At 45.8% G+C, this 14,480-nt stretch overlaps 1 protein-coding gene across 4 annotated transcripts in view; it reads left to right on the forward strand.

Moving 5' to 3' along the window:
- The window catches only part of CLCN6 (chloride voltage-gated channel 6), a 67,384-nt gene that overhangs the window by 10,510 nt on the left and 42,394 nt on the right, over positions 1–14,480 (forward strand). For 3 of the 4 annotated variants that reach the window (XM_062605126.1, XM_062605113.1, XM_062605120.1), the window contains exons 18-22: positions 177–363; positions 979–1,136; positions 2,253–2,409; positions 3,115–3,222; positions 3,871–3,996. In XM_062605126.1, coding sequence (XP_062461110.1) covers positions 177–363; positions 979–1,136; positions 2,253–2,409; positions 3,115–3,222; positions 3,871–3,996 — 736 coding nt within the window. Of the gene's footprint in view, positions 1–176; positions 364–978; positions 1,137–2,252; positions 2,410–3,114; positions 3,223–3,870; positions 3,997–5,307; positions 9,381–14,480 lie in introns of those variants that run through there. The other variant, XM_062605135.1, reaches the window with a different exon arrangement.

Raw genomic sequence — 14,480 nt, forward strand, 5'->3', positions numbered from 1 at the left:
CACTGCTAGTAACACAGTAAAGATGAGCACATAGGTACAAGGAGCTGGCAGAACTGTACTGCAGCAGAATCCTTTAGGATCTCTTTTTGGGACTAGTTTGTTTCCTTGTTTGTCCATTACCAGCCTTTTGTCACTGACATGATGCATGCAACAGTCTTGAATTTCTTTCCCTGCAGACTACGAGCCAGTGACATCATGGAACCCAACTTGACCTATGTCTACCCACACACCAGGATCCAGTCCCTTGTCAGCATCCTGCGCACAACTGTCCATCATGCCTTCCCTGTAGTGACTGAGAACCGGGGCAACGAGAGGGAGTTCATGAAGGGAAATCAACTGATAAGTAATAACATCAAATTCAAGGTAAAAAGAAGTTTTTGACGAGTTGAAGGGTGAAGAGCTTTTTTTTACAGGTGGAAGGCCCTTTCTTTTGTTATCTGTGCCTTTGTCAGTGCAGAATTCAGGTCACAGATAAGCACCTACTGCAATACAAAATTTTCAAGGGCTCGGTTTCATTCCATTGTCCATGTCATGGTAAAGGCAGAAGTGAGCTGCACTCCTAGAGGCAAAAGTTAAGACTTACCTGTTTAGGATAGACATAGAAAACGTTTCGATTTGTTACTGAAGTACTGAATCCACCACTGAGATCATTAGTAGGTGCCTAAATGCCCCTTCCCTTTGTAGAAGGGGTAGCGGGACAGATGCTTTAGTCCCTTGGGAAACTTAAAAGTTTAAGGTCAGAATGAATAATAAACATGCTTATGGCATGCTCATGCCCTAGCAAAAAAGGGTGCCTGAGTTCTTAAACTTCACGTTGTGTCCAAGGAGAGTACAGTCCTGTTGGCTATTCTCACAAGTACTGCGGCAGCGCTAGGGAGCACCTTACCTGTTGTCATACAGCTATGAACAGATAGTTCATAGTTGCTCTTGGATAATTGTTAACCTACTTTATATCTGCAAATTGTTTGCTGCATGCAGAAATCCAGCATCCTCACCCGAGCCGGAGAGCAGCGCAAGCGCAGCCAGTCCATGAAGTCCTACCCCTCGAGTGAGTTGCGTAATATGTGTGATGAGCACATAGCGACGGAGGAGCCACCAGAAAAGGAGGATCTGCTGCAGCAGATGCTAGAGAGAAGGTGAGATCCTGGTAGGCACAGGCGTATGGGAACAGGGTGTTTCTATATGTTGAGATGCGATGCTTCTTGCAGTCCCTGTCATTCCATATATCAAAGGAAACAGTGCTAGTATCCATGGGAAAAGACTTCTTAGCAGGGCCTGTTGTGGTAGGACAAAGGATGATGGTTTTAAACTAAAACAAGGACATTTAGGCTGGATTTGAGGAAATAAATCTTTACAGTGAGGGTGGTAAAAGCCTGGCACAACTTGCCCAGAGAGGTGGTGGATGCCCCATCCCTGGAGATATTCCAGGCCAGGCTTTATGTGGTTCTGGGCAACCTGATCTAGATGAAGATTTCCCTGCTCATTGCAGGTGGGTTGGACTGGGGAAGCTTTGAAGGTCGCTTCCAAACCAAACCATTCTATGATTTTAGGTTTTAGGAGAAGGGACTTGTCAGGTCTCATCAGCCAGTGCTGGGGCTCACACTTGTGACTGAGTCTTAATGACTTGATGGTAGTGTCCAACCTGTTAACTTAAATTCCTTTCAAACACCTATCTGAAAACATTTCCTGGGGAAATGTCTTGTCTGTAGGAATCCATGGCCTCTTGTCTGTAGAGAACTGAGAGCTCTACAAAGCTCACTTTTCCCAAGAGAGGAGTTGATGACCTGGTGCTGTGATGTTGATACCACTTTCCTGTAACTGGGCTGTGTCACCAGGCTTATGTTGCAGTTACATCCAAGCAGAAGCCCAGTCCAGTGAATCAGTTAATCACCTAGTGATTGTAACTGTTATGAGTAGGGTCCTGACCCTGATGTTTTCCCAGATGCTTCAGCTTTTATTAGAATCTGAATATTTTGGCACTGGAAATTGCTCTAGTAGCAAGAGATTTGAATTTGAGAGTTGTGAGACTCCATCCTGCTGCTGTTATCACACTCTGCTGATGCTAATGGGTCTTGATCCCTCTCTGCTATTTTGTTTCATGGAGAAAAGGCTTGCTTGTCACTAGTAGGCGTCCCAGAAATGTTCAGGAGAAGGTTGCAAAGAGCTGAAGTAGCTGTTGCTTTGGAGGCAGGGGTATATGTTTCTCCTTAAGTTCATGCATCTTGTAACATGCAGTGTTAAATCTGCCACAGATACACTCCCTACCCCAACCTGTACCCTGACCAGTCTCCCAGTGAAGAGTGGACCATGGAGGAGCGCTTCAGACCGTTGACCTTCCATGGCTTGATCTTGCGCTCACAGCTGGTCACGCTCCTTGTCAGGGGGGTTTGTTACTCCGAGAGCCAGTCGGTGAGTCTTCCTCATCAGGAGTTGTAGCAGAGACATCCCTACCCTCCCAGCTGAGAAGGCTGGGAAGAGTATGTATGGGCTGCAAAAAAGAATATACCTATTTTTACACTGTAAGGAATGCATCTGTGTGTTAAAAGCTGCAGATGTGTAATGTGAATTCTCCTGGCAGCTCTAGAATAGAGAGACTTGAGTTTCTGTTTAAGTATCCCAGGAAAAGAGGACAGCTACTGTTTAAGAAATAAACAGGCCCATTTGTGGCATAAAGGTGCAGTCCTGTCAGACCTGGAGAATGGAGGACAGGTATCAAATACAAATAGAGCAACTCGCAGTGTACGCTGCATGTTCTTAACTCCTGTGTGCCAAGGTCTTACCAGAAGTGTCAGCTGTATCACTGAAATCAGCAGTAGCATTTGTAATTGAGGCCCATCTGCAAGGCTGATTTGTTGCTGCCCTCCAGCGTGGAGTGTAGATCTGTCAGAGTTTGGAGAGCAGATCCATTGCTCTATCAGCTAAGTGCCTGCATAGGTTTGGGCTTGCACTGCTGCATTCTGAGATGAGCTGCTCTGAGTACCTCTGCAGATGTATGTGTGGGCATGGGGGGATCTGGGTGAGCAACTGGGAGGAATCATTTGCTGTGCTGCTTGCAGCCCATGTACTGTGTGGGATGGTGACACATCAGCTCAGTGGGATTTGTTTTAAATGCAGAGTGCAAGTCAGCCTCGTCTGTCCCATGCAGAGATGTCCGAGGATTATCCCCGTTATCCAGATATCCATGACTTGGACCTCACATTGCTGAACCCTCGCATGATAGTGGTAAGAGATGCACTGCAGCGTGACAGTGTTTCCTAACAGATGTTTAGGACTGTCTCAAGCTTTTAAAAAAGGCTGAGAGCACATTTAAGTCCACCCCTGGGTGCAGTGACCAACATCCTGTACTTCTCATGCATTCAGTCAGCTTTGTCTGCAAGTCAGTCCTCATACCTGCTGTGAGGTAACATCTCACAAAGGTGCTTAACTTTCAGAATGAAATGTTGCCTGTCTAGGTTAACTTCCTTCTATTTTATACTTCTGGACAGGCAAACTGCTGCTGTTTGTAACTCCATGTGCTGGCAGCTCAGACAGTGGCAGCCTGTCATTGACTTTGTGACAGGAAGGTTGCTGTGTAAGCCAAAGTGCTTTTTTAATATACATTCTTATTTTCCTGGGCCTGCATTTATCCTGCTCAGAGGCTTTCTGCAGCATTGGGCTCTTAAGATCCTGGGTTACAGTGTTCAAGCAAACCATGAAAAATTCATGTTCCTGAAATAATTTGGTATTTGTGGAGAAATAGAAGATGCCCCTGGTCTGGTACCCTGCCCAGAGATCAGTGCATTGGAAGACTTGCAGGAATTGCTTGTTAGTGATTCCTAGAGATAGTGAAAATGCCTCTTGTAAATAACATAATTGTTTTTTCTCTCTCAGGATGTCACCCCATACATGAACCCATCACCCTTTGCTGTCTCTCCAAATACACATGTGTCACAAGTCTTCAACCTGTTTAGGACAATGGGACTCAGACATTTACCGGTTGTGAATGCAGTTGGAGAGGTAAGTCCTGGTCTCCATTTTCTCTTGGCAAAGCAAGGAAGCCACTGTGGCTTATGCAATGTCTTCCACCTTTGGGAGAATTAAGATCTCTTAACATCAAAGAAAAATGCTTTAAAGAGATCAGAATGTGATGATCTTAAGACCCTGAAGCATTCTTGATTACTGTGTCTCTGTTACCATGTTTGTGTCCATGCTTCCTGCCTTCCACACACAGTCTCAGGCTGGCAGCATGTGGAAGCTTTTACTGTCTTGTACCTATTGAGAGGCCTTGAGCTCATCAGAGGCCACTCATTGGGCTTCCTCTTTGTCAGCTTTATTCAAGGCCAGAAGGAGAATTTCCTTCTCATTGGGGCAGGGGGCTTTTCTGCTAGAAGGGAACTTGCATTGTGTCCGTACTATTGGGAGCAGCAGAACAAAGGAGTTGTTGAACGGGTTGTTCTCGATTCACTTGTCTTTGCCATCTACAATGCTCAGGAACGGTCAGTAGGTGTCAGCAACTTCCTATAAACAGTGGGAAACTCCTTTAAGCCTGAACTGCTCCGTGCATGAGACAGCAGTGTCTTTTCTGCCTCTTGAGGGTTGCCAATAGCTACTCTGCAGAGCATGCTGCTTGAGTACAAGAGATGTTGACTCTTTCCGTGTTTAGCATATGATGCTGTTGCAGCGCTAGAGAGCAGCCTAGTTCTAAACTCTTTCAATGTGTAAAATCACTGAGGTGTTTCATCAGCTGGAACATCTGGCTTGACTGTTTCCCCAGTCTGGAGAGAGGGTCCGTTTTGTGACCTGCCAGCTGGTGATGGCCAGTGTGCAGTAACCACTTAGCTAGCCTTTACCATTTCTCTGTTGTGGTCTTTAGAGCTTCCTAAAATGTATCTGATAAGAGCTGTCTGCAGTCACGTCATGTGGGATATCTGAAATGTCTCTACTATGAAGCCATAAGAGAGCTGTTATTTCCAATTAGTTTTCACTTTCCAAAGGATTTGGTTACATCTCTATGCTGTCAAACATGGACAGGATTTCCCTTCCTATGTGGGGGTAACTAGTGCTGTGTCCAGACATCATAGCAGCAGTTAAGCTGTCTGTTTGGGTGTATTTAAAGCAGTATCTTGCCTGCAGACAAGTGCTGGCAGAGGGAGGGGTGTTGTTTTGGCAAGATTTGAACTTGACCCCACTCTAACTCGGCATCAGTCAGGATCTGCTTGCACGTTCCCTCTTTTGGGGAGTTAGAAAGAACAACAGCTCTACCATGCGTGTCTGTTAGTGACACACCTGTGATACTGACTTTTTTCCTCTCTTTCTTCCTCTTTTAAGATTGTTGGGATAATCACTCGGCACAACCTGACCCACGAATTTCTGCAGGCAAGACTGAGACAACACTATCAGAGCATTTGATGCCCCTGCCCACCCTGCCCCACTGTCGGTGGCTACCTCCCTCTTCCAAGCCTGCACACGCGCTCGCATTCCGCTTGGACCCCTCAAGGCCCAAGACTTGCCGTTTGGCTTCTCACATGCATATCAAGCCTGGGGAGCTGGAAAACACCTTGCTAGCCAGAGAATTAGAGGAGCTGCCTGGGCCCAGAGCTATTGGTTGGTCTCAGGCACTTGGTTTGACCACTTTTGATCCAGTTTTTTTTCTTTTCCTGTGCCCCAGTTATCTCCTTTCATCAACTGTCCTGACACTGTATGTTCTGCTATTTTGGTTTTTGGGTTTTTCTTTGAAGGGTTGGAAAAAGAATCCTCTATCTCCACTATGTCCTATGCAGGAAACTTCAGCATCTTTTCCCTGTCTTCCTGTATGTGTCATTTTAACTCTTCCTCCCTTGTTCCTGCAACTGTTGCCTTATTTGTCTGAGAAGGGAGTCACTGTCAGGGCTGAGAGAGGAGATATTGAAGTTTGCAGTTATCAAATAGCTGCTCTGGAGGATGCCTTTTCTCAGAAGCAGTATTATAAAATCCAGCTCTGGAAATACACCTCTTTGCAGGTGTTCCCAGTTGTCCGTCTTTTTCCACTCTGGCTTCATTTGTTCCTAATTTCTCTCCTTCTGTCATAGGGAAACGTCCCTGCTGTGTTGTTTTTGACAGCAGCTGGCTTTTGAGAGCAGCTCAGCAAATCAGGAGTTCAGTTCAATTCCAGTTACTGTTTGAGATTATAAATATTTAATACATTTGCAGAGCATCTCAGAGAAGGGAGATCTCTTTCCCTCTTAGCTATTGTTACTATCTCCCTGTAAGAGACTCTTCTAAGGCACTTTGTGGCACTTCACTTTGTCACTAACCCGACACTCCTGCATTTCTTGGCATTTGTAGGCACTTTGTCCTTGTACTGATCCAACGATGAGAGCCTGGGACACCTTTCTAGCTAGGGTTAGAGACCAGGGAACCTACATCTTCAGAGCATGATGAGGTGTTGCTTTCTGGAGGCTAATAGAACTGTTGCCCTGTCTCTGGACTCAGTTGATTTCTCTCTGTTGAGAACTTAAAGCTGCCATACAGGAGGGATACTTAGTGACTAACAGGCAGGATTTGCTGCAGGGTGATAAGTGGGGCTGTCTGTGCTCTAAAAATGCTTGGGATAATGCTTGCAATAGCAACAGCCACATATCTAGAAGGGTAAAATAAGCACTTAGAAGCCAGTTGCAGCCAGTTCAGTGCTTTAGCAGGTACCATCCTGGCCAGCACCTGTATTGTTCCAGCAGGCACCTGCCCTCCTGAGTTTTGCATAGAGATAACCCTCAGTGGGAAGCCAGCACTGTGCCTCCAGGGGCTGCAGAGCTGATTGGCTTGATAAAGCACAGAGCATTCTCTCAGCCAAGAGACTGGGCCAAGTATCATGGGGAATGTATCCCAGAAAAGCTTCTACACAGCCTCTGAGCACTCCAGTTAACCTGTTGTCTGCCATAGATGGGAGCTGTGGCAGAGGGAATCAGACATTGTATTCTCTAAATTCAGAAACTGATCGGTAGTGAAGTTTTTCCTGACTAAGCCTGAAGAAGTTGTGCTCTTTTCCTACTGGTATCAAAACACTAAATCTGTTAAAACAGCCTCATTGACTGACTTTGTGGAAGCTGATTGTTCCAGGGCACTGCTCTGCAAGCTGTTGCCTGCTGAGCCCTGCTACAGATAGGCTTGTGAGGAGGCTTTGTTCTCGGGTCACCAGGTCTTGAGGTAGAGCTCTTGAAGTCTCTGGCACTCTTAGATGTTCATGGAGTCTTTGCAGTCTGGATGGTTGGTAGATGTATTCTGTGGCTGTGCTTGCAGTGAAGACAACTGAATCATGGGAAACTCTGGAATTTTGGCCAATAGATAAGAGAAAACTTGTTTTTTAAAGTGGTTCCTGGGGCCAAGTTTTAGTATAGAATTTGTCCTTGTGCAGTGCATGGCTTAGCTGGAAAGTTTGGTTTTAGCACAGCTGTTTGTAAGCACTTAGATTCTAATTTTTATTCCTCTCTGTTGACATCTGGAGGCCTTTTTTCCACTTGGTGTTGTCTCAAACCTGCTGCTGTATTAGGAGATGAAAGGCATATCTTTGTTTTCAAGAATGCATTTATACCATTTCCACCAAGCGAAGTGAGCTGTGGTACATGCAGTGGCAGTTGTGGCAGAGGAGGCTGTGTCTGAGGACCCTTTGTTAACTATGGCCACTGAAGAGGGCTGCTTGGGAAGTGACCTATCCAAAGAGCAGGGAATGTTTGTTCTTTTCCCTTTCCTGCTGTAGAACTTGCAGCAACAGCTCGTGTCTCCCCCACTGAAATAGCTTCACAGGCTTGTGAATATCCTAGCTCTATTTCAAAGGAGGCATGCAAGCTCTTCAGCTTCCACAAGTAAAGTGAAGGTGTTTTCCTACAGCCACTATCCATCTTGTGCCTTCAACCTGGGCTCCTTAGCTGGGACAGGTGGGGCATGTTCCTTACAGCAGATCAGTTGGCATCAGCTACTGCTCTTTCTTGGCTTGCAAGTTCTTTCCCTGTAAGTAGAGTAAGGATGTTTGTTCTCTCCAGATAGTCTCTGCTGATGATTTCCTGATTTACCAATGTTGCCTGAGTTCTGGTCTTGTAGTGAGCTATCCCAAGAGACTTCCAGCATCCTTTAGTACTCTCTGGAGCTGGACTGTAGGTTTGAAATACGCTTCTATTAACCTACCTTTCATTTGAAGGATTTGTGCTCATGGGCAGTTACAAATCACAGAACTCCTGTTTTGATGGGATTTCAGCTCACACTGATGTGCTTAGGCGCTATAGGATTGCTGAATCCACATGTTCAGAATGCCCTGTGTCTCTCAGTGACAGATCTCTTTCCTCTTGCTCATGATGAGTGATTGTGTGTGGAAGGTTTCTCTTCATGCACATCAATAGGGCTCCTTAGGTGGTTTGCCTTGGGCTGGTCATGTCCTGTTTTATTTGTGTACACAAACTGCAGCAGTATATTTTGCTGGGATGTCTTGTCGTCACTACTGAGGCCTGGAGTCAGGCAATCCAGACAAGACAGGCTGAAAAACCTTGTCAAGGTTTGTCTGAGCACCAGCTGCACTTCCCCAGGAGAAGGCCACTTGCTTTCAGCCTGCTGTCAGCACTGTCTTCTCTGTGCATCTGTCTGACCCAAATGTTCCAGCTGGAAAGCACACCCTGTTCATTCCTTCCCTAAAGAAGTTTTAAATGAGGGTGGTGGGTGACCTTGTCAGTTGCTTTAAAGGGAAAACTGAGTGTGCAGTCACTGTTCTGTAGCTTGCAGAAAGGGAATTACAAGTTCATCTGACGTTTGAAGGTGCAGCGTTTCCCTTCTGCTAAGGACTGATGCAAAGTGGCTCCCGTTGAATCAGTCTTGTTCTCACACTTTGCTCTCTTAGCTCCTTTCTTACAACACATTCGCTGCTTCTCCCCTGGCTCTGGTTGCTTAGTGATGTACAAGAAACTTACTTCTAATGTTAGGTGCCTGTAACCTTTTACTCAGAGCAACACTAAAGGAATAGTACGAATAACTGGATTAGTATTGATGGCAGAAGTTAGGGGATACTATGGGGCATTCTCTGCTGCCCCATGGTTTCCTGTGCAGTGTTAACTGATGCGGTTTTGACTTGTTGACTTACTGTGAGCCATTCCAATGGTAGCAACTTTCCATTTGGTTTTGGGGTTGTTTTTTTGCACTGTTTTTTGTTATGAAATGATGTAAGCTAATTCCTTGGTGTATATAAATGGTATTTTTTTTTAAATTTGTATGAATATATTTTTATTTGAACTATGGCACTTGGGAAGTATTCATGTAACCATAACATGTCTGAGAGTAAAACATTTGTGTGTCTCCTTCAGCACTTTCAAGGCCTTTTGATGTTTCTAGCGGTGATTTATTTTTGCCCTTTATTCTAATAAAACTAGTAGAACATGGCAATATCCAAGAACATCATTTGAGGATGATGAGTAATTGCTATTTATGAGCTTTCTGGATCTAACAGCGTGTGCAGAAGGTGCACTGAGGCTGGGCAGAGGTAGGAATTAGTGTAATCCTTTAGGTTGTGACCCCTCCAGTCCCGTGTTCTCTCACAACAGCTTGTTTCAAAGGAGGGAATAACAAATGTTTGATGAGGAGCTGAACTCTCCTGAATTGTGCAGCAACTGCTGATTTTCTTACCTGAGAAATCCAAAACTTGTAAGTGGTGGTTTGCCTTGCATTTTTCTTGGCTGGTTACCAGAAAAGCTGTGTAATACATTAATGTCTGAATTAAAACCCCTTTCTACCAAGATTTATAGACTCATTAAATCCAACCACATGTCACGATCCCCATACCTGTAAACTGTGTCTCTAGCAGAAGAATTTAGTGTTATTTGGTGAGATTTCTTTCCAGTTTTGCTTTGCTTAGGTGGGAGGATACAAGCTGCTTCCTTTAGCATATGTGCATACCTACACAGGTGTGTATCATGCAGGAAGAACAGAGGATGGCTGTGCTGATGTGTAAGTTGAAAGAAGGAAGCTGCTGCTCTTCTTGTCCAGGGTGCTGAAGCGCTTTGCAGCAGCACTGAGGCACACTTGGCCCCTTCAGAATCCACTGGAGCTTTTCAAATGCACCAGATGGAAAAAGCTTGTTCAGAGCTGGAATGAGATGGCAGTGAGTTCCACACAGGTTTGGAAGGTTTAGACATTGAGATCACTGTTCCAAAGTAAGCAGAATGTCCCTTTGTTCAGGCTGATTCCAAACTACAGAAATAAAGCCCGAGTTGCTGTGTGGGCCATGTATGAGTGACTCTTAAGCATCTAGGAGCAGGAGACTGGAATCCATATATACCAGTTGGAATAGATAAACACAGAAGACAATACTGTGTTGAAGAACTCATGACACAGACAGGACCATTCTCGGACCCTTGTTGACTCCTCTAGCAGCTCCTTGATGCTTATAATAGAGAATATCTGTGTGGTGGCTGACTTTAGACATGGATTTTTACCTTTCCTTTGCTTCCCAATTCCCACCATATCAGGCCTGACAGCACAGGGACATCTGCTGCAAGGAACGTTCTTGTTTTGTTTCAAGGTATTTCACACCTCAAAGGTGTGAGAAAAGCACCAGAAAAGATGCCACTTTCTTTATCTCTCAGCAATGCCTCTGGGCTCTTCCTTCTTTGGTGTGAAAACTGAGACAGCTGTTGGACAACTAGGTTCCAACTGCCTAATGGGAACTGTACCTCTGGGTAAGCAGGTGAGAGACTTGGGGAGAGGCTGTTCTCAACACAGCAGAGTTGTCACAGGCTTTGTGCTGCATTCTGAGCTGTGACCATAATGCAGGTGATCTCCGTCTTTGGGCATGGGGTGAGTCTGCTATTGTCTGTAGAGAGTTGCTGCTAGGATCACTGGGACACCCTTATCAAGCAGATGTCAATCAGCAAAGGCCTTTGGGGGCCAAGCTTTAGTGATATTAAATCAAGCAAGCTGGATATGATTGGATTGTTATGTGCAATGGCACAGCTCCACACTTCCCTGCAGCAGCAGAGGATCCTTCCCATGCGATTTCCTAGAGGAGCAAAGCAGTGGTGACAGCTCTTCTTGCCCGCAGACTGGGATTTAGTGAAACTCTTCATCTAGTGGGAAGCTGGAAAGGGCTAGTGCAGTGTGTGAGGGGTGGAAGAAACCCTCAAATCTAATTTGCAATAAAACCCCATGCCAACCACACCACTTTCGTGAGTGAGGCTCCTGCCTTACAGTGTGCAAGAGGCGTAGGAGGCATGTTGGTGTCATTACTGTGTTCCAGAGATCAAAGGAAGGGAAGCTGCTGAATTATGCGCTGCCAGCCAGGGTTAGTGCCAGGAGCTATGAAGAAGCAAGTATGAAGTCTGGCATTGCAGGAGGTGGCGAATGTCATTAGAGCTGGGTGGTGGAAGGTGTTACCCTGGTCCTTCTCTGATCCCACTGGGATATTTCTTCCTTTGCACAAAGGACCATGATAGCACTTGAATGCGTCTCAGGTGCTGTGTTGTTGGGGGATGATTAATGTATAAAGGACTCTGCCTGATGGGGTGGAGGAGGGCAGGATTTCAGGACCCTGCACGGCTCAGTGCTGAATAATTACTTGGAACCTAACCTGCATTAGCTGCTTTTGACATCAGCCCTTGCTTTGCGGTGATAGGGATGTTCCACAGGCATCCTGTGCTTAGACTGTTTCTGGATTGTTTGCAATTACAAGCTACACCAATTCTCTGGTTTGGGACTGACTCACAGCCTAGTTCTTAAAGCTTCCTCTGAAGCTCTTGTTTGGTTGTGTGGCTGCTACCCTTTTTCCTGCACTATTACTGACATGTCACCAACCTTCCCTTCCCCATGTGGAAGTTTCTCTAGAAGAAGAGATGTATCTTGGATAGGTGTGAAGACTTAGTAGGAATTCATGTAGAACTGAAGATTAATGTGATCTTCAGCTCATGCCCTCACCAGAGCCTAGTATTGCTCTTGGATTGTTTCTCCTCCAATGCAATCCCATATTTTCCTCCATAAAGTTCTATCAGGGTTAGTTTCCAAAATTTACAGGCACCAAAGGCAGGTCCACTACAAACCTGAAGGAAACTACCTGATGTGTAGACATGGGTCTATACAGAACTGCCTGCTGCTGGAAGAGAGAAGGGCCTAGGTTAGAGGAATCCCTGCATCCTTGCATGGATAGCATGTGCAACTATCCAAATCCACTGCAGTTACAGCAGCAGCAGAAGAAATAAAAGGCTGGCAGGTTAACATGGGATGACAGGACTGTCCTCTGAAGCTTCAGCCATGAACACAAGTCCAGGTTACTGCAAAGTAAGGTAGAGCATAACCCAATGTAACTGTGGTAACAAGCTTTGTGCCTCTTTTTCCCCCTGCTGTAAAGGTCAGCCTGCTGATCTTTGATGAAGAGCAGAGCTGTGGCACTTGCTGTTGATGCTGCTGGGTCACAGAGCCATGTGGCTGTTCTATGAAACAGATGATAAATTAATTCACTTGCTCCCTCCAGAATCCATTATTTCTGTACCTACAGTTTGAAATTCCTGGTCTCACTGAAAGCAAGTGTGTAGTGGAACCTTTTGTGTTTTCTGTGTGTGCCCTCTTAGCCACAGTACCCTCTTTAGAAAGAAACACAGCTCTAGAGAGACATTTAGCTTTCAGATAAGCTTTCCCCATAAGCGGTGGGCTACTTTTGTCTATATGCTTGTTTGGGACTGGCTGTTCCCAAGACTGTTCCCTGTGATCACAGCAAGAGTGGCAGCTTTGCTTGTCCTGTAGAGCCCAGCAGTGCTCACTTTCTCTCATTCAGCTTTTCCAAGTGCTTGTTTCTGTGTGCAGTCCTATTCTGACCTGACTCTGAGATTTCCCTGGGGGAGCTTTACAGCTCAGTGTGTTTATGGGAGCAGCAGTAAAAATCCAGCCACAGAGATGCTTTTTTCCTAGATTGCCTACTCTCAATTAGGTTCTCCCAGACCCCAGGGTCTATTAACATACTGTCTGCAAGCCAATACAGACTTGTTCCACCAGGAACTGGCTTGCTCTTAATACTGGACCTACCTGGCTTTGGGTCAGGCAGCACCAACTCTTCTTGCCGTTTTTAGCACATTCCAGTGAACTATTAGTGGTTTGTGCCTTGAGGGGCTGACAGGGAGGGACAATTTACAGTGTCTGTACAAGTTTTGCTTGACTGGGTAAAATTCAGCTCCAGCCAGGGCTGTTATTGTTAGAGTATGAGGATTGTTTTTACTTTGCTTTACAGCAGCACATGGGAAGTCAGGCTGCTGCCCATTGCAAGTGTGGAGGGATCCATCTGCACGTTCCCATCTTGCTGCAGTGGGAAACAGATGGCTGTAGGGCTGCATTTGGAAAGCCTGTTTGAGAAGATGAAGCCCCATTATCCCCACAAAGGCTCTCCAAAGGGTGACTTCACACCACATAGATTTGTGAAACCACCTTTGAGTAAATGCAAAGTTGCTGTAGCTTTTCACTGCAGAGATGTCTCATGGTAGCTGCTGGCAGCCTTGACCTGGGAAGCAGTTTTCCTGCCAAGGAAACCTATGTGAGCACTGTTGCATAGAGTATTTTATCTTTGGCTGGCACTGCTGGAAGGCTGTGACATCTGATTTGTATCACAGTAGGTGTTGATTCCCATTGGAGTGGAGCAAAACTATTACCTCAGAGAAGCCTTCTGTTTCCCTAGGGAAGAGTCACAGGGCCCAGCATGGCAGGGAGCACTCAGGTCCATGTCAGCAGGACAGGGAGCGACTAGGAGGGTGGCTTGTCAAAAATGTGATGCGTGACATAAGCCCTATGAAAGCAGTACAGCATGTGCAGGAGTGATGCCATTCAGCACTCAAACTCATGCTTTCACTGTAGCTGTGCTTCCTGAGAGCTGTTGTCAGCAACTGCCATGGCTCTGGCACATTTGCCTCACTGTAGCCTGTCTTAAGCAACTATCATTCCTCTCTCTATGTGCATATGCATAAGCAAAGTTAGAATTAGACTTCTGCAGTTGAGCCTATCCTGGAGCTATGTGTTAGGCCCTTTCTGGGATGCTCGAGTAATGGATGCTGGGGATGAGACCCAAAATCAAATGCTCAAAGTAACAGTTTCTAGTGGAATGTGCAATCACAGGACAGTTGTGCTGAGCCTGGGCTCAATGCTGTTGCTGTGGCTGACTTGGGAATCCAGGCTATTTGGTCCTTGTGGTGCTGACCAAATGTGGTCCTGGCAATATAACCCTGTTTGGAGGGGGAAGAACGTGGAGAAGGTCTGGGGCAAATTCAGATCCTAGGTGTGACATTTAGCCACAAAGGCTTCAGTGAAACCTTGATCAGACTTGCAGTGCTCCCAGTAACCCTGTGTAGAAAAACTTTGTGAAGGGCCATTCCCAGAAAGGGATACATGTTTTGTAGAAGCTGCTTTGTAGCTGGAGTGGTCCCACCTGCCCTCACATGAGAAATACCATGAATAGGACTCCATCGAGAGACCCTGAGGAGCAGCACCTCAGCCACATGCAGAGTGAGACAAGACAC

This window comes from Pezoporus occidentalis, unplaced genomic scaffold (assembly GCF_034315485.1).
Source record: "Pezoporus occidentalis ecotype Australia unplaced genomic scaffold, CSIRO_AGI_Poc_V1 ctg119, whole genome shotgun sequence".
NCBI lineage: Eukaryota > Metazoa > Chordata > Aves > Psittaciformes > Psittacidae > Pezoporus > Pezoporus occidentalis.